This window comes from Mytilus trossulus, chromosome 1 (genome assembly GCF_036588685.1).
Source record: "Mytilus trossulus isolate FHL-02 chromosome 1, PNRI_Mtr1.1.1.hap1, whole genome shotgun sequence".
NCBI classification, from domain to species: Eukaryota; Metazoa; Mollusca; class Bivalvia; order Mytilida; family Mytilidae; genus Mytilus; species Mytilus trossulus.
The window spans coordinates 88,002,034-88,025,176 of NC_086373.1; the positions used below are offsets into that span (position 1 = coordinate 88,002,034).

Consider the following 23,143-nt stretch of genomic DNA (forward strand, 5'->3'; position numbering starts at 1 on the left):
AAGCTCTGATTATTACTTTCTTAGATAGAACATGTTTTGTGATGGATGGACAAACAGTATTCGAATAACAAAAGCGATCATGCAAGCCTATATGGCAACAGCTTTCCTTCATCTTATTGGCAAAATAAAGCAGCAAGTGTGGAAAGTTCAAAATATAAGATAACAAAAACTAATAATAAAAGTTCTTTAATATGTATTTTCTCACAATATATAAATTGTCCTTTGATGTTCTCTGAAAAACATGATTACAAAAATAACCACCATTAATAACAAACATAAAACATAAAATTAAACCAGAAAAAGATTAAAAACAAATTCACCTGATTTATCAAACATATGTACCATCTTAAAAACAATCTTTGTTCTGTATATATCAAACCCATTAAACATATTGTTTAATAACTAACTTAGTAACAAAACGACTAAATTGTTGTGCTTTCTATTCTTTATCTAAAGGTAGAAGAAGAAAAAGCATAAGAACATAAAAAATAAAATTTTGTCTACACAGCATATACAATTGTTTTTCACACATAAACTGAACCATGTCATTAAAGTCGAAACCATGATAAAAAAAATGATTTCATTTCCTTGCAACATAAAATGTTACATAAAATACAAACTAAAAACTAAATGGTCAATGATTCATTTCAGGTTCTTTCCTCTCTGAAGTACAGTTCAAACAGAACTATCTTAAACATTTAATAGCAAAAACAATTTAATATTGGTGTGCATTATCTTTGAAAAGAACAAAAACATATACAGAATAAGTGAAAAGAACTGAAAACTGTTTGGGAATGTTGTATTCTAACTAAATGATTAAAAGCTCATTAAAAATAACAACTCTGTTTTCTGGAATGTGAACTAAATGGAATTTTCAAACTTAAAAATTTGTAATTACGTAAAACAAATAGTGGTCAAATAATGTATTTTCAACATTTGTTCTGGCAACACTCAACCATGAATCCAAATAAAGATATAAGTTTATATACATATTAACTATCTAATATTAAGAACGACTTACAATATGTTTTTTTCTTATACAAAAACAAAAGGGAAATTGCATGTTTTGCATTTACAAAAAAAAAATATCTTTACATAAACGTAAATGATCATTTTATTTTAATAATATTTTCGAAAACAAAAATTCAATTTATTTATGAAAATAAATGTTTCCTCTGCAGAACTAGTTAGATGCATTTTAAGGTAGACTTGATATACAAAATATTTTTTGATTTTGCTTAGAAAAGAATGTAAAATATATAAACAATCCAAATTTAAGACTTAATCATATATACTGGGGAAATCATTTGTTAAAGAATAAAACATAATGTCATGAATAGAACAGAAATGACAATTTAGGGAGATTATAAAAATCATTCTCCTTCATGATCCTAAAACAATAAAAAACTATGACTATTTGTTATCCATATTTTCTTAATTCAGAACTAGTTGTTAGGCAACACTTATAACTACTCCTGAATTCAAAACATTGGTGTGAAACTTAATTACCACAGCAAAATTAAAACTATGATTAGAGTTCTTGTCCTTGTGAATCTAAAATTTACCTTAAGAATATGATGGAATAAATTAATCATATGATTTTACTAAGAAAAAACAGCACCATTCTTCACTACTTAAGGAATTGATACAATGAAGCACTAAAACATACTACTATACATGGCACAAAGAAAATGGCTGTCAAGTATAAAACATACAAAACTTCCCTTCACAAATAAAACTGTACATATACACAGTTAAAACTACACTATTTACAAGCACTAATTCCAGATTTTACAGCACTACATTTAAATAAATATACAACACTTTGTACTCTAACATGCCTCTTCTATTCCTGAGTTTCCAATATCACTAAAAGTAAAGAATCACTGATATTACATTCCAAAAAAAAATTTCTTCTCACAGACTGACACAGAGTAACAACTATCTGGTTCTTTTTATACATTGTCTAAGTCAAATTAACAAGTGGATGTTATTCACACGGTAGTCTAGTATCCTTTAATACAGTGCATACATGGTAACACAAGACTAATATGTACAAAGATAGGCTGATAAGATCATAGAACTGTACAACAATTTTATCAGCGTTTTCTTTTCCTAAATCGCCTGCTCCTTTTCTTTTTTGGTGACTTTGAAGCACACTGTCCCAAGAAATCTTTAACTTGATTCTGCCAGTTTTGTTGTGAACTCTCTGTACCAAGATACTGTATGTCATCGTCGTCATGGTGATCAGTTTTTTTGTCCTTTGATTCCTCTTTGTTCAGCTGTCTAGATACATTCCTCGACTTAAATTAAGAAAAAGAATTATAAAGCATTGATAATTATTTTGTAAAATATTAATCTGTTAATATTACTCTTCATCAACAAGCTACATTTGACATTCAATTGAAAGTTATCTACAAAGAGAACTAGAGGCTCACAACCTTCCTTTTGAGGTTTAAACCTTGTGGTACAATATCATAGAGATCCACAAACTTATACTAAAACTATTGCCTGAAAAACAAATGTCTTTGACCATCGAAAACAATGATGTCAAACCCTTATATGGCAGCAAAAATCTTGCAGTCATATAAAACTGTATTCCCTGTTCGTTTATATTATGTTGTTGTTTCGTAAATGTATTTAAAATATCTGCTTTGATTTTTTAAAAATTGTTTTAACTCTTAGACTACAAGATTGGTGGAAAAGTTCATTGACAAACATGTCATGAATTTTTATTCTCTTCTAAAAACTGCTAGGCAAGATTTTATTCTCATTTTCAATATGTACTGAATAATTATAGTAAGTAAAGCACATTAGAGGAGTGAACAATGAAGACATACTCTAGAATATATATTCACTTTTTGTCATTTTCATTTAGTTTTCTTTGAAACATTTTTTTTTAACAATTGCTAAAGCACATCAAAATTCACTCAATAAATAATGTAGGGAAACAAGCAGGTAAATAAAGGTGCTATGAAATTATGAAATGATGATCTGATGATATAGATAACTTGATGATAATTACAACATGACGATGAAGGTGCTGGGAGAAAATAGAACATGAAACTTACTTTTTAATTTTAACGTTTTAAGTATCTTGCTTTGGGGAGTTTCCTAGACTAAAAATAAATGTATAAAGCTTGCAATGCATACACAGCAGAAATGACAGAAAAGATGTTTCAAACAGAGATGTGTTATTTCTACTAAGACTATTTGTGTTTAATGCTCACATACAGATATATCTAAGACTAATACATGCTAATACAATCCCAATAGCCTATACTTACCAGACTCAATCTATAGAAAATCAAAACATACTAAAAATTTTACAGATTATAAAGAAAATTTGTCTATCAAGTATAAGTCAACTGATTTTCAAACTAGCTTATTCTCTAAATGCTAAAATCAAGGTGAATAATAACATATACAGTATTTGTAATGAGTCAGTTTTCAATAACTATATACCAATACAAGAGGCTGTAACAACGACAGCAAACCGGATTGATTAACATTTATTTGTGTCCTGGCAATATCACAAGATGCACTACTGATGAATGGTGAAAGTGAAAATCGTCAATGATCATATTTGACCTCCATTTTGTCATCAGTATCAACATATCAAAATTTGAAAAGCTTAGATTGAATGGTTCCTGAGGAAATGCAACAACTTGAATGGAAACACCATTTTACGATCTTTCAAGAACCATAACTCCAGAACGGTAAAAGTCAAAGTCGTCATTATTGAACTTGACCTCTATTTTGTCATCAGTAACAACATATTGAAATTTGAAAAGCTTTGGTTGAATAGTTCATGAGAAAATGCACAGACACGACTGGAAACACTATTTTTCAATCTTTCAAGAACCATAACTCAAGAACAGTAAAAGTCAAAATTGTCATTATTGAACTTGACCTCCATTTTGTCATCAGTAACAACATATTAAAATTTGGGAAGCTTTGGTAGAACAGTTCATGAGTAAATGCACGGACACGACTGGAAAAGCCATTTTACGATCTTTCAAGAACCATAACTCCTGAACAGTAAAAGTAAAAATCGTCATTATTGTACTTGACCTCTATTTTATCCGCCCGACTGCCCACCCGACTGCCAGGCGGCCGGCCCTACATCCCCAAATCAATAACCGACATTTAACAACAGCAGAAGGTCAAAAGGTCTTCAATGTAGTGAGAAATTCCTGCACCCGGAGACGTCCTTTAGCTGGCACCTAAACAAAGTTTTAATATTAAATGTTTTGTTAATTGATTCTTCAATTTTACTGATGTATCATTCAAAATATTATCTTTGATAGGTTCATCTTGTTATTTTGATTTCTTGTGTCTTATTCATATACGATGTGTGAAATGGAAATATATTTGAATGTCAAAGTAATACACCATATAACCAAACAGTAACTGTCACATAAGAGGCATTAATTCTACAAGTTGAGAAATCATTAAATTATTTTAAAATTCTTGAATAATCCTACCCTAGAATCTTCCCTGGATTGTTCCCTAGATTGATCTCTATGAGATTCCCGAGGAGGTTCAGTCTCCCTGGTATGATCTCTATGAGATTCCCTAGGAGGTTCAGTCTCCCTGGAATTATCTCTATGTGATTCCCGAGAAGGTTCAGTCTCCCTGGAATGTTCTCTATGAGATTCCCGAGAAGGTTCCGTCTCCCTGGAATGTTCTCTATGAGATTCTCGAGAAGGTTCAGTCTCCCTGGAATGTTCTCTATGAGATTCCCTAGGAGGTTCAGTCTCCCTGGAATGTTCTCTATGAGATTTCCGAGAAGGTTCAGTCTCCCTGGAATGTTCTCTATGGGATTCCCTAGGAGGTTCAGTCTCTCTATCATACATGGTCTGTTCTACAGAGAAGGGTTCATCTTCACCCCCAACAGTACTCATATTATCTAACATCTCTGCTTTCTTCTTACGCTCAACAAAATCAGGTATGGCTTCTTCTGTTAAATAATTGTCCTCCCTGGTAAAATATGGTAGAAACTTTTTTAAAACAAGCATTCTGAGAGTATTGCATGGCAATATATAGTCCCGAAAAACCAAAAAAGCACTGTTAAAGTCAACGTTCTATTCAAATTGTGACTTGAAGTCTTTTCATGAGTCCAAATACCCCCCCTGGAAATTCCTGGCTACGCTGCATGTTGAAATTTCATTGTACTGAAACAAAATGTTAACTTGATCTATAACATGACATGGAGATTTCATTGGTTGGGAGCTCTGAATACTGTCAATCTACCCAATTTTATATTTGCCATAAGTCCAGCAAGTTTGGCTTGCAAAAACTGAAATATCAAATTCATTTTTTTTTATAATTTTCTGTGTAAGTCAATTATTTCTCTGATATGCAGTACAAATTAAATAATAAACAAAATTAAATGTATTTTGCAGCTTTGAACTTGGAAGTAAAAAGATACAATGAATACCTCTCATCTGGTAGAAATTCTGGAACTTCAGAACGACGAAATCTGTAATTAGAAAATCTTGGTCTGCGGCTGTTTGGTGTTGACATATTCTTGCGATCTTTGTATGAACTGGTTGTCAGGTTCTCCATAATATCTTGAAGGGTGCTGCAAAAAATAAAATCAAGCTCAATCATTTTTGCGAGTCTATTTTACAAAAGAAATAGGCTTTAAGCATACAGGATGACAAACACCAGATGAGATAAAAACGTGTCACACACACTACTAGATAAAGCCTGGTGCTTAATATAAAGAAGCTTTGAATGGTAGTTGATGAAAATTTAACTTACTAACTGATACTTGAAGTTGCATATAATTTTAAAGTTACAAGTTTTGTTCAAGTTTAAGACTTCGAAAATCTTGTTTTAAAATATGACAATTACATGCATAAGTTCTACATTTATCTGGTTACTATGAGAGAACACATCAAAAGTAATGAAAATTGGAAATATTCAGTTTTTCTATCAAAGTTTACACTAAAATCATTTATAAAATGTTGATATTAAGAAACTCCAGTTATGATACCAAAGCTCCAACAGAAAATTTTCAAATCACAAGTTGTGATGATCATGATGCAATGCTGTCACATGTCTGTGTTTTTTTATATATTCATATGATTACTTACTAGCTAATGTCAAAGGACCATCCAGCCTTGTAATGTTTCTCTTTCCTGGAATAGGGATGATGTTGCCTATCTTGACGATGAGCTTTAGATACAGCAGATCTGATTGGTCCTCTGTTGCTATTCTCCTTTGACTGCTCCTTCTGAAATACAAGGTAAATTTTTGTCTTTTTTTTGTGTAAATATACAGCAAAAATCGAATCAAACAATAATGTGACTATTGAGACATTCATATTAGTGAAATGTGTCTTTTTCTCTGTATATGTTGGAAGTAATAGTGAACATTTAAAACAGATGTTTTACATTGGACAGTATTTATGACAAAAGTGTTGTATGTGATTGTATTTGAAGAAATCTATTTTACATAAAATAAAACATTATTCATGAGAATGACACTGATTGATATTTAATGTGACTAGATGATTGTTCCTTTAATACAAATTATAAAATCCTTTTTCCCCCCCATTATTTCCTTATATTAATTTTAAACTACTTCCTTTATGAAATAGTGATCCTCAACACACACAATTATCTACATTTTCACTAGTACTTGTAAAAGAAATCGTAATTTTTCAACTTTTATTTGATCACTCAGACACAATACATGTGTGTAACAAGAGAAATACAATATTTACTTATCGGTCGTCCCACTGTCTACATCACTCTGTTCAGATCTTAATATTATTCCGTATCATGTCTTTGTGAGGTCAAATACGTTGACCCGGCCTTAATAACTTTAACCCGGACATATCAGCGACGTCATAATGTTTGAACCGACGTTAATAACTTTGACCCGAACTTATCAAGTCTTCTTTTGTGTGCTGGTGAAATCAAGAAAGCACTTCTGAAACACGCAAATATAGCCCGATAAATCGATTATCAGATTATCTGCATATTGATATTGTAAAATATCAGCTGCTTGACATAATATGAAGGCTTTTTGATCTCGTTCGCTACGCTCACTCGACAAAAAGCTTCATATTATGTCTCGCAGCTGATATTTTACGATATCAACATGCAGATAACCTGATAATCGGTACATACATACAAACATATTGAGTGTACTTCAACGCTAGGCTTAAACTGGTTGTAGATTGATTAGCCCTAAATAATTTATGTTTTTATAACATTTAATCTGTAACAACTTATTCAACCTATGCCAACATTTTCACACAATTCTATACCTAAATATCAAAATGTTGGCATAGGTTGAATGAACCAAAATAAGACCTAAGTGCTGGGAATTTCAAAATTCCATGTATAAGTCTGAGCTGTGTGTCTTGAAATGGACTCTTGTATGAAATCTATTTCATTTTCTATTAATCAGCAGTAATGAATTGGTTTAATTTTAAAACAGTAATCAGTATAATGACAAATAAATGTCACGGTTTATGTAATTCTGAAGAACTTACGTGAGTCCTTTTGGGTTCAGGGACAGATTTTTTAGATTCTGGTCCTCTGATTGGAGAGATTTCTATATTCTTGACAGTATCACCTTTCTTTAGACTTTGTAATGACTTAGTGGCCTCAGTAGCAACAACTTGATCACATTTCAACACTTCAGTTGTTTTTGCTTTATCTTCATTATTTTCACTGTCTTCCTCATTAAAAGAGGTATGAATGGCCTCCTCTAGATCATGCAAGTCTCCCAAACCAGGAATAAGCTCTTCTTCTTTCTTCAAAACAGCTTTAGATGGTTCCTCTTCAATTATCGGTGCAGCATCATTTTTATCAACTGTTCTCTCCAAAGTTGCTGCTATGTTCAGCTTGTGTAATGTCAGATTAACAGATCTTTGGATTATGGATTCTTGCAGGTTAACAATCCTCATATCTTCTTGTTTTCTGAACATGTAAATATAAAAGTTTCTGTGTTTATCATATTCAATATTTCAACAAACTTCACAAACAATATAAAATGTCTTAATTTTTCTTAAGTTAGTACAGGTTCTGATAGTTAACAAACATCTGACATTTTTACTAACAACAAAGTTCTAGAAAATAAATATTTTGAACTAAGAAATACTGCAATGATTGTTGTGCGAGATATTTCAACAAGAAAATAAGACACAAAATTTTATACATTACAATTTTGAGGCAGAGCAGAGTTAAATTTAGGCTTTGAAATATTAAATCGCATAATTTTACCTTAAAATATAAATCTATTATTTTCTTAAATGATCTCACTAATTTGAAAAGTTAAATTACCCACCCATGGAGACATGTCTTTATAAGTTCTACTAGTGAATATCCAAGAACAGTTTTATTCAGTGGACAGTCGTTCTTCACAGTGATTCTCATCTGTTTACCATTGTTAACCTCTTCAACCTTCCTGTTTACACTTGGTATATAAAAATCAAGATCATCCAGAGGGTCTATAACACCAACAGGTCTGTTAGTTGATAAGGTACTTACACCGAAACTACCCAAGTTGCTGCTAGTGGATTTTTCAGGCAATGTACTAGCATTTAAATTTTGTCCTGCACTTGTCACCAAATTATCATTCAAATCCCTCATATGAGTATTTTCAAATTGATAAATTAGTGGACTGTCTTTTTTCATATCCTTCTGAGTGTCAGTGATGTTAGCAACATCAACATTTGTAATAGATTTAGATTTGAGTATATCCCCTGACAAATGTTTTGTTTTAGAGCCATAGACTCCTGGTATTGCACTGTTTAAATCTTTGGCATACTCATTGGAGATATTGAATGAAGAATTGTCTAACATCGAATCTGTATCAGTTCCGACTTCGTCAATAATCTCCAGTGGAACTTTACCATCCATGATATCCATTAAATCTTGTGCTGTTTCTTCAGTAGACCCACTGGTTACCTCAGACTGGTTATCGGTCAAGGAATCAGAGGGAGAATAGACAGTGAAGTCATCTATATTTTTTTTATTGTCCTTGTTTAGCACATTGCTCCGTATCATTTGCATTATAGAACCAACATCTTTAGAGCGTGGAACAGTTGTTTGTACTACAGAAGATTTACAAGGCTTTACTTTTTCTTTGAATCCTTTACTGTTTTTGTTTTCTTCTTTTCCAAATAATCTGAATGGTTCTTTATCACCAATGGAACTGGATTTTCTAGATGAATGTTTCCCCTTCTCTGATATTTTATTGGAATCTCTTGCTGTCTCTGTATTAGATTTATAATCATTTTCTTTTCCATTGTAAATTGATGGTGATTTTGATGATGTGGATTCCTCTCTTTTATTGGAAGACATTTTACCTGAGGTTTGTTTGTCATCTTTGGCATTTGTGGATTTTTTAGGAATTTTAAACTCCCATTCCTTCCTAGGTAACAATCCATAGTCAAATACTGGAACATATTATTAAAAACTTATTAGTAAAAGGATATAATTGAATTCCACACCTGTGAAATCAAATATATGTGTATATGTCAGATGTGACTATTTTTAATAAGTACTTATATGATATTGTTGTGGCACAAACCTGACAAACAAGTGTATAACAAACAAAACTTAAAACTAACAAACAAAACTTAAAACATCTAAGTTTCAAATAGATGGGTGAATATGAATAATTTGTCTTATAAGATTGAATATAAATATGAAAGTGGAACAAAGAAAACAGATAAACTATATTATGGGTGGAGGGCTGAGTCTACACATCTGTAAAATAGAAATTGTTTGCAATGTTTATTTATTAATAGTTTTCGTGCTTGAAGATCTTTATTCACCAAGTTTCCTGAAATTGATAAAAAGCAACATGGATATTTTTTTTTTCTTGTTCTTCAAATGACGGATTTAATTTCGTCTTTAGCAGTTACCTGTTACCTTCTAAAAATCCCTCCTCTATCAAGAGAACCTGGAGTTCATCCAGTAAAATTTTGTTTCACTAGATTTACATCTGCTTCCAGTCACTATACATTATCTTTAAACAATTTTTTTTTTAATAACCCTCTCCTTTTTGGAAATTGTATGAAGATGGCAGACCTTTGATGGTTATATTAAACAGCTGAGCAGAAACATTTCATGGAACTAGAATTTAGTAAATGATGAAAAAATAGCATACCAAACATATTGTTTTTAGTTATTAGTTTTCAAATAATTTTTCATCTTAAACGATTTTTTTTTTTTTTAAATTCACAACCCACCAACCTGACTTTTTTATGTGAAAAATCTTAAACCAACAAATTAAAAAACCCTGGCCTAAGACTATTCAAATTTATGCAAGTCAAACAGTCCTATTGAATAAAGGGTACAGATATTGCTCTCTGTGGATTTTATAAAGTTGAATTAAGCCTAGGATTGTCCAAAACAATTTTGGCATATTATTTTGAAATGGTAATTATCACATCAACTTATTTTGTCAGTTAGGTATTCCAAAAATTCTGAAATCAAAAACCTTAAAATCAAGTAAACTGTATCATTACCACTTATTTTGTAAAAGGATACTCAAATAATACTGCATCCAAGCCAAGGACTGGCTCAATGGTACATATATCCTGCAGATTAGTAAAATTAACATGCTGTTGTTATCTTAAAAAGTAATTTGTTAGTAAATCAATTATAAATGAAAAGTAATTTTAATTTTATCAAAAATCCATAAAACTTCATCTCGACAATTTATTCTATCGTTACCTCCATCTCTGACGGATTAGAATCATTTTGTCTTGATTTACAGAACATTTGTTGCTAGAGAGCCATAAATTGCTGCAACTACATGTAATGAAAATCAACCATCTTTCTTCATGTTAGTATAAATAACTGGTAAGGAATTATTAATATACTGAGTGCCTATAAAATCACAACATATCATATTTCACTGTGGTCCCTATTTGTGTAACAATTGAAAGATGTTCTTCAAATGTGAAACATTTTGCTACATGTTACTTTAGTAATTTGGTCTCAAACCTATTTGTTTCAAAATCAAAACTGACAAATTTTTCATCTAAATATGATCACAATAAACCATTTCTTTTTAAGCCTCCATAAACATTTGATAACCTTTGCTCTCAGAGTTCATTTACTTCATTATTGTAGAAATTTCAATTTTGTTTCTTTAAAATGTAAAATTTGTAAATGATGAAATGTAAAATCAAAAAGCTCAGAAAATGATCTATGGGCATACCCTAAAAAGTCTTCAAATAAAAGAGCGATTGGTCAAAATCCAAAGAAGTTCTGTTTTAATTCTATTTATGGGTAAATATGTCATGGGTTGTGTTTCTATAGGCGCTCAATATAGCATAAACCATTCATGTGTTAACCTATTTTCTTACAAGATGTGAATTAAATTTTCCTTTAATGGCAAAAATTTAAATAAATAACAGATGTTGAAACAAAGTTGTTGATATTGAACTTTCATTATCTTATAAAGACATCTGACACAAGCTGTTACATATTAGCATTATTGATTTCAACACATCCCTTAAAAAAAAGTTATGACTAAATTTTAAAACAACTGACAGGTTGCTAGAAAACTTGCTAACAGATCAATAGTTTCTGCTACATGGTATAATGATTAATGAATGAATTTTGAACATGAATTAGTTGAACTTTGAACTGCAACATGCAGTCACCTGATTTCTGCTTGCTGGGACTTGGACTAGCTGTCCTGGATTTCGATGCAGTCTTTTTAGATGGTGTGGAGAACTTTTTACCTGAGGATGATCGCTTGCTGTTGTGTTAGTAAATAAAATGATGATCAAATAATTATATAATAGATCACATATATGCAACATGAATAAGATAAACATCATACTTCAAATTATTATACCAACATGTGACAGTAATGAGGGTAAAATCTATGTTTTGTAAATGAAGGTTCTATCAAGATTTCAAATGCATTCTCATGTGTATTTTTTTTAAAAGAAAACCCTAAAATATGCTTTTAAATATTGATATCAAATACATGTCCAATTTTACTTTTCTCAAACAAACAAAAAGTGGACCTTAAATGATGTTCTACTATAAAAATTAAAAAATAAAGAAGCAAAAAAAAGCTGATGTGCTGTAAACCAAACCAAGACAATCTATGAACTAAAACTGAATGTAAGCATGACCTAGTGCAGTACAGATATTAGAAATGATTGCAAAGCTAGTAATAAGTACTACATAGTTCTGTTCTTACCTTTTGGACTTTTTTCCAGACACATACATTACAGGAGGCGACCCTTTCCTTGACGATCTAGCATCAGAATCTGATTCTGAATCTTTCCTCTTCCTACTTACACGATTCTGTGTATCATAGTCCAAATCTTTCATGACTATATCCCAGCGTGTCTTCTTGGATAGCTCTTCACTGTTTGACTTTGAAGAAGACTTTCTGTTATCCCTTTCATGTGAGCTATCTGATGTAAGTGAACTGTCTCTATGTTTATGTCTTTCTGATGTTGACAAAGATTTATTTGATGATTTTTCTTTGTTTCCAACATTGACTTGCTGCTTATCATCTTTGTTACTCGAGGTCTTATTGGAAAGCTCTTTGATAACTTTTGACTTATCAGTTCTGTTTTTGTCATCTATTTTTTCACCAGAGGCTGAATTGAATTCCAATTCCTTTTGCAAATTTTTTGGAGATTTATTCCTGTTTTTCACTACTGGTTTAACTATTGTGTTTGCATTTTCTTTGTTATCAAGGGGAAGTTTGTCTTTTTCTTCTGATCTCTCATTCTTTCTCATTTCTGATACAATACTTCCCAAACTAAATGCTATATTAGATTTCTCTTTCTTTTTTAATTCTGATGTGGTTTTTACTTCAGATAGTTCTTTGTTTTCTGACTGGGATTTTGAAATTTCTATTGAAATATTTTTCTTTTTCAGATTTGATTCCTTATCATCTTTACCAATTGTTTTGCTTCCTTCACTGAGTTTTGATTTTTCACAATCCTTATCTGTCTTTTGGGAATCGGATGCACTTAATTCCCTAGGGTTTTCCTTTTTCTCTAAATCAGACGTTTTACATTTTTCTACTGATTTATCAGTCTTCTTTAAATTTAAAGCAGAATTTTCTCTTTTATTTTCTCTTTCTCCTGAGGTCTTTTCTGGGTTCCTTAATCTGGAATCTAGTTTGTTAACAGATTGTTTTATATTTTCTGTACCAGATTTTTGCTCATTCTTTGAACCATATTTTAAATTCTCTGAACATTTCACTTTTATTTCTCCATTACTTGATGTTTTGGCTTTTGTCTTTGAATCAGAATCCTTCATATTACCTTCCTTTTCAGTCAACAAGTTCTTATTTGATATTTGATTATCTTTTTCAGTGTCATATAATCTACTTGATATATTCGACTTCTTTAATTTCATTCCTGAATCAGTGTCTACGATCAGCTTGGTTTTACATGATTTCTCTACCACATAACCTGTGACAGTTCTAACTATTCGAATGGGAGATGGTGATTCTGTTAGGTCAACAATTGGGCTTGTCAAATCAATGAAAGGGGGAGGTTGAGATTCAATGAGTTCTAAATCTGAACTGTCAGAACAGGTTGTGATCTCCATGGCCTGAACTGAGCCTAGTACTGGTATTCTATCCCTGTCAGTTTCCAGTTTTATTTTCTTACATGCCACATCCGAGGAATTCTCAGAAAGAGGGTGTTTTAAACTTCCTTTCACTGACTTAGATGCAATGTTTTGAGAATTCATCTGAGAATCTACAGCTTTATCCAGACAATTCTCACTACTCTGCCTTCTTGTTTTTTTGCAGTCTCCACTAGATTTTTTCTTAGGAGAGGTTCTCTCTAATGTATCATTTAGCAACTTCCTCATATTTTCAACATCTTTATTAGTTACTGTGTGAGGCTGTTTCTGTCCATAACCTTTCTTTGCTGATTTCTTATTGCTGCTATTCATGTCATTTCCTGATTTATCAACTTTACTTGTCCCTGGAGATTTTGAATCAAAATCTAGGAATTGAATGATATTATCAATTGTGTCGTCTACTGGTTCCTGTTTCATACTTAATTCCTCTGTGAAATCTATTTTTGGTGCGTAGTCATAGCCCTTTCCAACGACAGATGTCATTATTAGTCTAGGACTTCTTTTCAAAATGCTATGAAGTTCATGAGCTTTCTCTTGAACCCTAAAATCATCTTTAATCTTAACTTGCTGAATAAGACTTGACTTTGGTGGTTTAGTCATAAATCCATTTTCATATTTATCTAAACTTTTATTGCTAGCTATTGATGTTTCAGTTGGTAGTTCTCCATCAGAAATTCCAATAAAATCACTTCCTACATGTCCATCGACCAATTCTGAAAGTAGAGAAGAGTAAAGTTATGCATTTAGTGGATATTAATCACTTTTATTTAGTATGTAAGCAGCTGATGTAAGGCAACAACATATAACTTTGTTAGTGTTTAAATTGCATTTAACCACAAATCAAATACCCTTACCAGTAACTTTAAAATAAGCACACAATTAATTCAAAGTAAATGTCTATTGAAGAAATTAAAAAAAGTTTTTATATCTAGATGAAAATGAACCCCTTGAGATTGAAAAGTCATGAGGTCCTCTACTAAAGCCTCTGGTATGATATGATGTGATATTTCTATAATCTTATAATGTAATTGTTATACCTCTGCTGGGTTCTGTGTTTTCACGGTTTAATTCAATACAGTTTTGAAGTAGTTCCTGTGTGTGATTAACAGTTTCAATTGATTGAACAACATCATTGCCTACATCAGTATACGGCACAAGAGGTTTACAAATCACTACTTCTTCTGATATATCAGTGTAAGGAACCAGAGGTTCAGAAATACAATTGTTTTCTGTATCTGTGTATGGCACAAGTGGTTTTAAAACTCCAACCTCCAAAGTAACTGGCTTTATTGGGGAAATGACAGCTGCTGGTACTGTAAATTTAGTAGAAACAGTCTGTGGTTGGCTTTGATGACCAATTTCGTTTGCGTTTTGTCCTGGCTTTAAACTCTGAGCTGACATTTCTTTTGATGTATTCTGTTGTAGAGTTTTCATCATTGAAGAATTAGTTTCCTGTTGAGAATTTGCATTAAAAGGACAACTAGGAGCTGGATTAACCTGTAATCTAGACCTCACAGAGTCAACATTCCCAATTAATGGTAGTAGTGGTCTACTACTCCACGGTTGAACTCCTTGTGGTGCCACACCAAGTAATGATGGTTTTCTATGTTGATAAGGTGGTGAGTACATCAATGGTCTTGGGGGAGAAAGATCCCAAGGTGGCCATGCCATTCTAGGTTCATAGTAACCACTAGGTCTCATTGGTGTTGACATTCTGTTGTAATTATAACAATGCTGTTGATATCCCAATGGAGACCAGTGTCGTGGAGGATAAGTGTTGTAAGAAGGTGGTGAGTACATGATGGGTGCACGAGATATTGTAGACTGGAAAGCTAACTGGTAAATTGTTGGCAATCTTGGACTGGTGTGATATGGTGGTGGTGATAACACTTGTGAAGTAGGTGACTGTATAAACTGTGGAGGTGTTGTTCTAAACTTCAATGGTGAATTACTCTGCCCTACAGTTGAAATGGGTTCACAGATTCCCGGAGAATGTACACTGTCTGTGTCTGAATTTGTTGATACAGAAGGAATGTCGGAAGAAAATACATCTGAACTTATAGCTGTTTCACAAGATGGCAGTGGAATGCATTTCAATGATACTGGACTGTGAGAAGATGTTATGCATAATGATTTGTCCAATGACTGACATTGAATTTCAGGTGATTTTGAGTATAGATTCTCTTCTGATTGTCTATTTTGACAACTTTCTGATTCATTCCGTGGTTGAGGTAATATGGATGAACTGTTGTTACTTTTATCTAATTGTAGTGAATGTGATGTTAGGCAAGGAAGTATTAATTGACTTTGATCTTTTGACACAGGTGGTGACTTCTCCTCCAATGCTAAACTTTTGTAATTAACTTCCTCTTTTTCTAAATGTGGACATGTTGGTTCATCTGTTGATTCTCTGGCAATGCTCTCTTCAAGATTAAGAGTTGGTGGTTGAGGAGGAACTCTTGAACGCTGTTCTGGTGAAGCAAGTTGTGACCTATCAAACGCCCTGTCTAGATGTGGACTGGGGTTAAATTCTATTGATGAAATGTCCCTGTTGTTATTAGGATCATCTTGTGATTTTTCTAACGGTGAGGTATAGTAATGCATTAACTGTCTTTCATCCAGAGTTGGTGTGCCTGGAGTAGGTGGAGAAACAAATCTTATGGGAGTTGTTTCCCCTTCTCTTACAGGTGTCATCTGACCACTGGTTGGTTTCCCATTGTCCCACACTGTTGCCACTACATAGTTCTCATTAGTTCTTCCAAAAGAAGTGTTCAAATGTTTTAAAATGGAAACACTATCTTTGTTTTTTTTATATGGGTAGTCTGGTGGTAACTTGAGAATTTCTGGTGTTACCTTTGTTGGACAGATTTTGTCCAGTTTGGGAGAGTCATTTTCTGAATCTTTTGTTCCCAATGATGTAGGTGATTCAAAGAGAGTATTTCCTATACAAACACTTGGTGATTTGGAAGTTGAGACAATTTGGTGACATGGAGATGATAGCTGTACAATAGGTAAAGAGACAGCTATATTACTCTCTCCTGAATCACATAGTTCCATATCACAAACAGTAGAGTTTTCTCCTCCAAGATCCTTCACTGTTTTTACACAAGCTACTTGTTTTTCCTCTACTTTACTTTTATCTTCTAAGCTGTTACTTTCTCCTTCTTTTTCTTTGTCTTTGTCATCTTCTTCTTCACTACCGGAGTTTTCTAAAAATATCAAAGAATGTGTGATAAAAATATGAAATACAACAATACAATCACCTGACTATGTATCATTGGGTAAAAATCAAAATATGCATAATTATATATAAAATATATTACAATTCATCACTGTGAAGCTGCTTACAAATTATGAAGTCAGTCTGTTTAGTAGTCTTGTGATCAAAATATCATTCAAAATGTTGAAATTCAAAGTTCCTGCTAACAAGAAGTTGGGGACTGACAGAAACAGGAAGAGCTACCATGTCTCGTCAATGTTTAGCTGCTAACCAAATATAAACTTATTCTATTCAGTTGTTCCTGAGAAGTGACTAAAATATTTATTGAATGAGCAGACAGATAAACAGGAGGACAGACAATGTGATTGCAATATAGCCCATACCATTAGTTGTTTTTCCTATAAAAAAAAAATAAGGATGAGATGACATCCCTAAAAAGAGATAAGTTTGAAGAGCGATATTTCCAATTAATAAATAAATAATGGGAGGCTTTAACCTACATCTGGAAAATTATAACAACTGCCCCATGTCCTGTAAGAAAACCAACTAATTTACTTAAACAGATATATTCATTCCTCAAGTTCCTAACTGAAATATGCTTCTTACTTTTTCTTGAATTTCTAGAAAGAAAAAGGCAATACAGCACAACTGGATACTTATGAGGCTGTGACAAACCTGAAAATAGAATGAATTTCTTTACTTTTCAACAGGTACTCTTTAAACAAATCCTTAATTAGACATCCACTTGTCCTATTATTCAACAGCCAAAGCCAGTCATTATTTATGTGAATATGGTTTTATTTCCAATTTCATAAAGATGATAATAAATAACTGTGTCAGAAATGCATGAAAACAACTGTCTGTTTGTCATTTGAATGCTGGTGGATATATTTTTGTTTTTGACAATCATACCACATCTCCTTATTTTCATAATGTAAGTTCATTTAATTCTTATACAGTGAATCAGTACCGATTATCAGGTTATCTGCATGTTGATATCGTAAAATATCAGCTGCGAGACATAATATGAAGCTTTTTGTCGAGTGAGCGTAGTGAACGAGATCAAAAAGCCTTCATATAATGTCAAGCAGCTGATATTTTACAATATCAATATGCAGATAATCTGATAATCGATTTATCGGGCTATATTTGCGTGTTTCAGAAGTGTTTTCTTTGTTTCACAGCACACAAAAGATGACTTGATAAGTTCGGGTCAAAGTTATTAACGTCGGTTCAAACATTATGACGTCGCTGATATGTCCGGGTCAAAGTTATTAAGGCCGGGTCAACGTATTTGACGTCACAAAGACATGATACGGAATAATATTAAGAGCTGAACAGAGTGATATAGACAGAGGGACGACCGATAAATAATAATATCTGTAAAATGTTTAAGGATTTACAAAAGCATACTTGCGTTATTTGGAGACATTTGGTAAATTGTATAGTTTTCTAGATTGAAGTCATATTACTATGAAGCAACTAACTTATAAATGTGTTAGAAAAATCACAATGGAACAATGGTATCTATCCCGTGTTTTCAAGTGAGAAATGAAAAACTGCATTATTTTTTACAATTTACTTTCCTTTCCTGAAAGCGAGTTATCTGAAAATCAACAAAATTGACAGGAAGATTATTGTTATATGTGCTAACATTTACAATGAAATTCAGGGAAATAAGGGAAAGTAGACCCAAATTTAGAAGTAAACAAGTTATTACCAGCAGATGAAAAATTGTCTGGTTTAGAATTAGAATCCCTACATCTTGTATGCTCCAACATTCTAATAAGGTCAGGAATAACAATTAAAAAATGCACACAAGCAACTTTAAATTCCTACGAGTTTAAATATTCTTATTAAAGATTACAAGTCTTCTAGCTAAAAATCTTGTACAGTGACTTCTCATTTTTTAAATAAATTTAAATCTCACTAATCCATAAAGTCTCTTTTTAAATTATATTTAATGAACTATATCTATACAACAGTAAATCCTCCATATTATATATGGATGCTCTATTATAACAACAATGTGTGTTTCTAACATGCACATACATGACAAGATACAGGCAAGGAAATTAGGGTAAAGACCACATGACACAATGAATCACATACCGAACATGTGTCATTACTGAAAAAACAACCAAAATAATATTAACCAGGTCGTTTAATCACATAATTAAGGTTAATGCTAGTTGACAAAGTCTCATCATAAGTTCCTTCATATGGTTAGGTTGACTGTATAGGTAAAAGAAAGGTTATGTATAGTCAAATCCAGTAAGCAAAAGTAACATTCATATCTTACCTCCCTTAACCTACTAAACAAAGTAACAACTCAATCAAAATATTTGAAATATTTACATAAACTAGGAGATATTTGTAAAATGCAGTAGCCATGTTCTTTTATTTTCATTATCTGAAAATCTTTTGAAATAACATCTTGAGAATGATTTAGTTTGCGATGTGTTTATGAAAACATGGACCTCTAGCCCTTTAAACTAGGTGAGGAAAAAATTAAGATAAGGCAAGAACCGGATACTTTTACCAATAACTATGTTATCAACTATAAAAGAAAGAAACAATACACATAACATTCTTACCTAATTGGTATGAAAGTTGCCCTTGTGTCAATAGGAGTAATATAACATCCTCTAGTTTCTGTACTGCAATCTAGAAATTTAACAATATTACTACATTACATTCTTTATCATATAAAAATGTTGCAGGATAAACCTCAATATTTACACTGACAAAGGCATACCTGCCAACTCACTATTTAAGGGGGACCTGAACATTGGCAGGTATGCAAAGGATAGTTTATGAGGTTTTATATAATATCTAGGACATACAATTTCTTGTTTTCTGTACACATCCATTGCTTTGGCATCTCTACTATTGAACTATTAAAAAAACCCTATGTATTTTGTGCAAATAATTGCTTAGTAAACTGCAACAATAAAAACAGGGTCAATTATGGTACAGACACCTTAATAGTTTAGTGCATTTTCTCAATGAAACTAGCACCAATTTCATAGACCCTTCCACAAAAAGTTTTTAGCTATTGAGAATTATCAAAACCAGTCGACATAATTCTACCAGTAATCAATGATTGCATATTCTAACAGGTAGATCTATGAGCATTTGCTTCCTAATGATACCCCAGGAAACAGCAAAACTAGTGATTCTCTTTTTAAAACAATCTTATAACAAACTTAATAAAATTGGTGACAAACCACTGCCTCAAAAAACTTATTTGGCATAATTATCAATCAGTTCAATTCATAATGAATATGTGCATTAAATTTCCAGTTTCAAGTTAATGTTAGTTAACAAACTATGCTTAACCAAAACTTTAACCTAAATATTTGATGTGTTGACAGACAGCTGGCCAGGACAGACTCACAGACAAGGGAAAAAAAAGGACTTTATTTTCATAACTGGGACATAAAATCCTGGTCCACCTACGGTTTAAGCAATTATGTCTGTTTTGGACCAAGTATTCTCTTAAAATTTCAGATATAAAACATTTTTTGTACTTACACAATCATGTTTGCCAAGATAATTCATGATCTTTTGGAAGTGACCTTTGATTCCAGGTTTACTTGGATGTAGTTCACAGATATTGATGTAATAATTTCCCGAGTGGTTTTCACAGTTTTTAGCAAGTTTTCCTGTGTGTTTCAGATATTTCTGTTTTACCTTGCTAGCTTCTAACTTGTGTGTTATATCAATATCTGTCCCACTATAAAGATAATCATAAATATATCATTTATTCAAAGTAAACAATGTTGACATTATATTCAGGTACAATGAGTCTCCTTACATGAAAACTTTTCAGAATCAGTTTATTGTATGAAACCTACTTATAAAAGCACCAGACTCAAAATTCAAGAGGTAAGATATATAATGAAGCAGAATTTTTTAACTAATAAATTGACAGTTTTCTGGTAAGAAGAACAGTTGCAACTTACAGTTTAGCTGGTTTAAACCATGAAGCAGATGATACCATGTTGATATTACAGGCATGCATTCCTTTGACTGTGAGAGCACCATTCCACACAATATATGTTTCACCTGCATCTTTAACAGATGATGCCATTGGTCCCAAGGATGCTGATGTCCTAGATGAAGTACTGGGGAAAAAATATTTTGACTGTTTACTTGTTTATTATGTATAGGCAAATTATCAGTGTATTACAAACATGAAGGTTATATGGTAAACTAGTATTCACCATCAGTGCTGTCATTTCTCATGATATCAATCAAGCATATGAAGCCATTAAATATAATGTATTTGCTTTCTCATAGAAATTTGTAAATTAATTGTTATGAACCAACAGTTGGCTATGTCATTCACTTAATAAAGAAAACAAAAAAAAGGGGGAGGGGTTGTGTCGAACAGATCTTTTTTTTATATAGATATTATATCACTTTAGGAGGTATATTCACTGTTTCTTTTTTGCAATAATGTCAGATTTAAAAAAAAAATATACCCATATTACCTTATTTCGCAAATAATAAGCAATTGTTTTTGAATTTTTAATTATGGATGAAAGATTTTACCTTTGAGCAACTGTATTTGTGTTCGTCCTCGAATTTGATTTTGGTGTAAACAAAAATTTCACCACAGCAAATGGCATCACTTGACGAGGAATTTCACATATACTTTCTTCGCCATACTCATAGGCATAAATCTAAAAGAAGGTATTAGAAAGATAACAATAAAACAAACTTCCTATACTTGTGTCTGTTAGTAAGGAAAATGTGCTTTTAAATATTTCTTTGCATATGTGTGAAAAACAGGCAATCAAATTGTGTACAATTTCCCATTGAATGTATCCAATGTCATGTCATTGCTATACAATATGCAAAAATTAAATTTGGTTTAAAGTTTTTTTCTATTGAAAACATAGGTCAACAAGAATGTGTCCAAAGTACACAGATGCCCCACTCGCACTCAGAATGTGTCCAAAGTACACGGATGCCCCACTTGCACTCAGAATGTGTCCAAAGTACACGGATGCCCAACTCGCACTATCATTTTCCATTTCCAATGGACCATGAAATTGGGTAAAAAAAATAATTTGGCATTAAAATTTGAAAGATCATACCATAGGCAACATGTGTACCAAGTTTCAAGTTGATTGGACTTCAACTTCATCAAAAACTACCTTGACCAAAAACTTTAACCTGAAACTCCCACTTTCATTTTCTATGTTCAGTGGACCATGAAATTGGGGTCAAAAGTCTAATTTGGCTTTAAAATTAGAAAATCAAAAACTACCTTGACCAGAAATGGGACAAACGGATGAATGAACGAATGCACAGACCAGAAAAAACATAATGCCTCTGTACTCTTGTAGGTGGGGCATAAAAACTATTGCTGCAAAATGTATGAAAAGAATTATTTGTGACCGAATTTGACCTTTAAATTGTTATCTATACTATTAAACGAGAAGACCTCATTTTGGGTGTCGCTTCTCTTCTTTCCACAATTAATTAATCAAAATGCCTCTGTGTCCTATGGGTACAGTGCATACTCTCATTTGTCATCCATTCATATGATTATTCAGATTGAGTTATTTTGGGTGAAAAACGAGAAAAAAGACGTCTGGAAATGTTTCCGTCTTTGGGCAAAATTTTAAGTCAGGTTAGACTTCCGGTTTGCGTTTTCTGTATACTTTGAACATACATTAATACTACGAATACAGTGTATTTTCGGTTTTATATTTAAGTCAGATTAGACCTCCGGTTTGCGTTTTCTTTTTACTTTGAAACAAATACATATACTACAAATAAAGTGTATTTTCTGTCTGATATCATTTTCAAGTTTACTATCCACGGCAGTCACAGGCCCGGTTTATTTAATAGAGAGGGTCTGAATAATATATAAATGACCGCTGTGGATCAATTATTAAACCGAGAATTGACTGTAACAAGGAAATACACTTTCGGGACGTCTGGAATGCGTGTTTTAAGATCGAAATTTCAGGATTGACCATTTCGGGATCCGGGATTTTTTTTCGAATTTCGGGATGTCGAGAGATTTAATTTGTATAATAAATTCAGAACCTCGGGATTTCATGTTTTTAAGCCCGGAATATTGGGATTAGGGCGACTCCGCAGTGGTGGATCCAGAAATTTTCAAACGCAGCGGCCCGTTGACTGCATAAGAGGGGCCCGCTCCGGTCATGCTTCAGTGATTCCCTATATAAGCAACCAATTATTTTCCAGAAAGGGGGAGGGCGGGTCCCCTAAATCCGCCTCTGCCCGGACCCCCCTTTAATGAATGTTCATTATATACAGATAAGCGCTA

The 23,143-nt window shown here is 32.4% G+C and overlaps 1 protein-coding gene across 5 annotated transcripts in view; it reads right to left on the reverse strand.

The window, feature by feature from the left end:
• Positions 1-185: 185 nt before the first annotated feature.
• Positions 186-23,143, reverse strand: part of LOC134688472 (uncharacterized) — a 48,569-nt gene continuing 25,611 nt past the window's right edge. For 3 of the 5 annotated variants that reach the window (XM_063549239.1, XM_063549211.1, XM_063549248.1), the window contains 14 exons: positions 21,391-21,521; positions 20,799-20,960; positions 20,368-20,569; positions 19,428-19,497; positions 17,437-17,505; positions 14,648-16,819; positions 12,199-14,323; positions 11,648-11,745; positions 8,311-9,424; positions 7,514-7,943; positions 6,105-6,244; positions 5,444-5,587; positions 4,488-4,983; positions 186-2,303 (listed from right to left, as the gene is read on the reverse strand). In XM_063549239.1, the coding sequence (XP_063405309.1) occupies positions 2,100-2,303; positions 4,488-4,983; positions 5,444-5,587; positions 6,105-6,244; positions 7,514-7,943; positions 8,311-9,424; positions 11,648-11,745; positions 12,199-14,323; positions 14,648-16,819; positions 17,437-17,505; positions 19,428-19,497; positions 20,368-20,569; positions 20,799-20,960; positions 21,391-21,521 (7,557 nt within the window). In that variant the 3' untranslated portion in view covers positions 186-2,099. Of the gene's footprint in view, positions 2,304-3,071; positions 3,120-4,487; positions 4,984-5,443; positions 5,588-6,104; positions 6,245-7,513; positions 7,944-8,310; positions 9,425-11,647; positions 11,746-12,198; positions 14,324-14,647; positions 16,820-17,436; positions 17,506-19,427; positions 19,498-20,367; positions 20,570-20,798; positions 20,961-21,390; positions 21,522-23,143 lie in introns of all 5 variants that reach the window. The other 2 variants (XM_063549222.1, XM_063549232.1) reach the window with 2 other exon arrangements.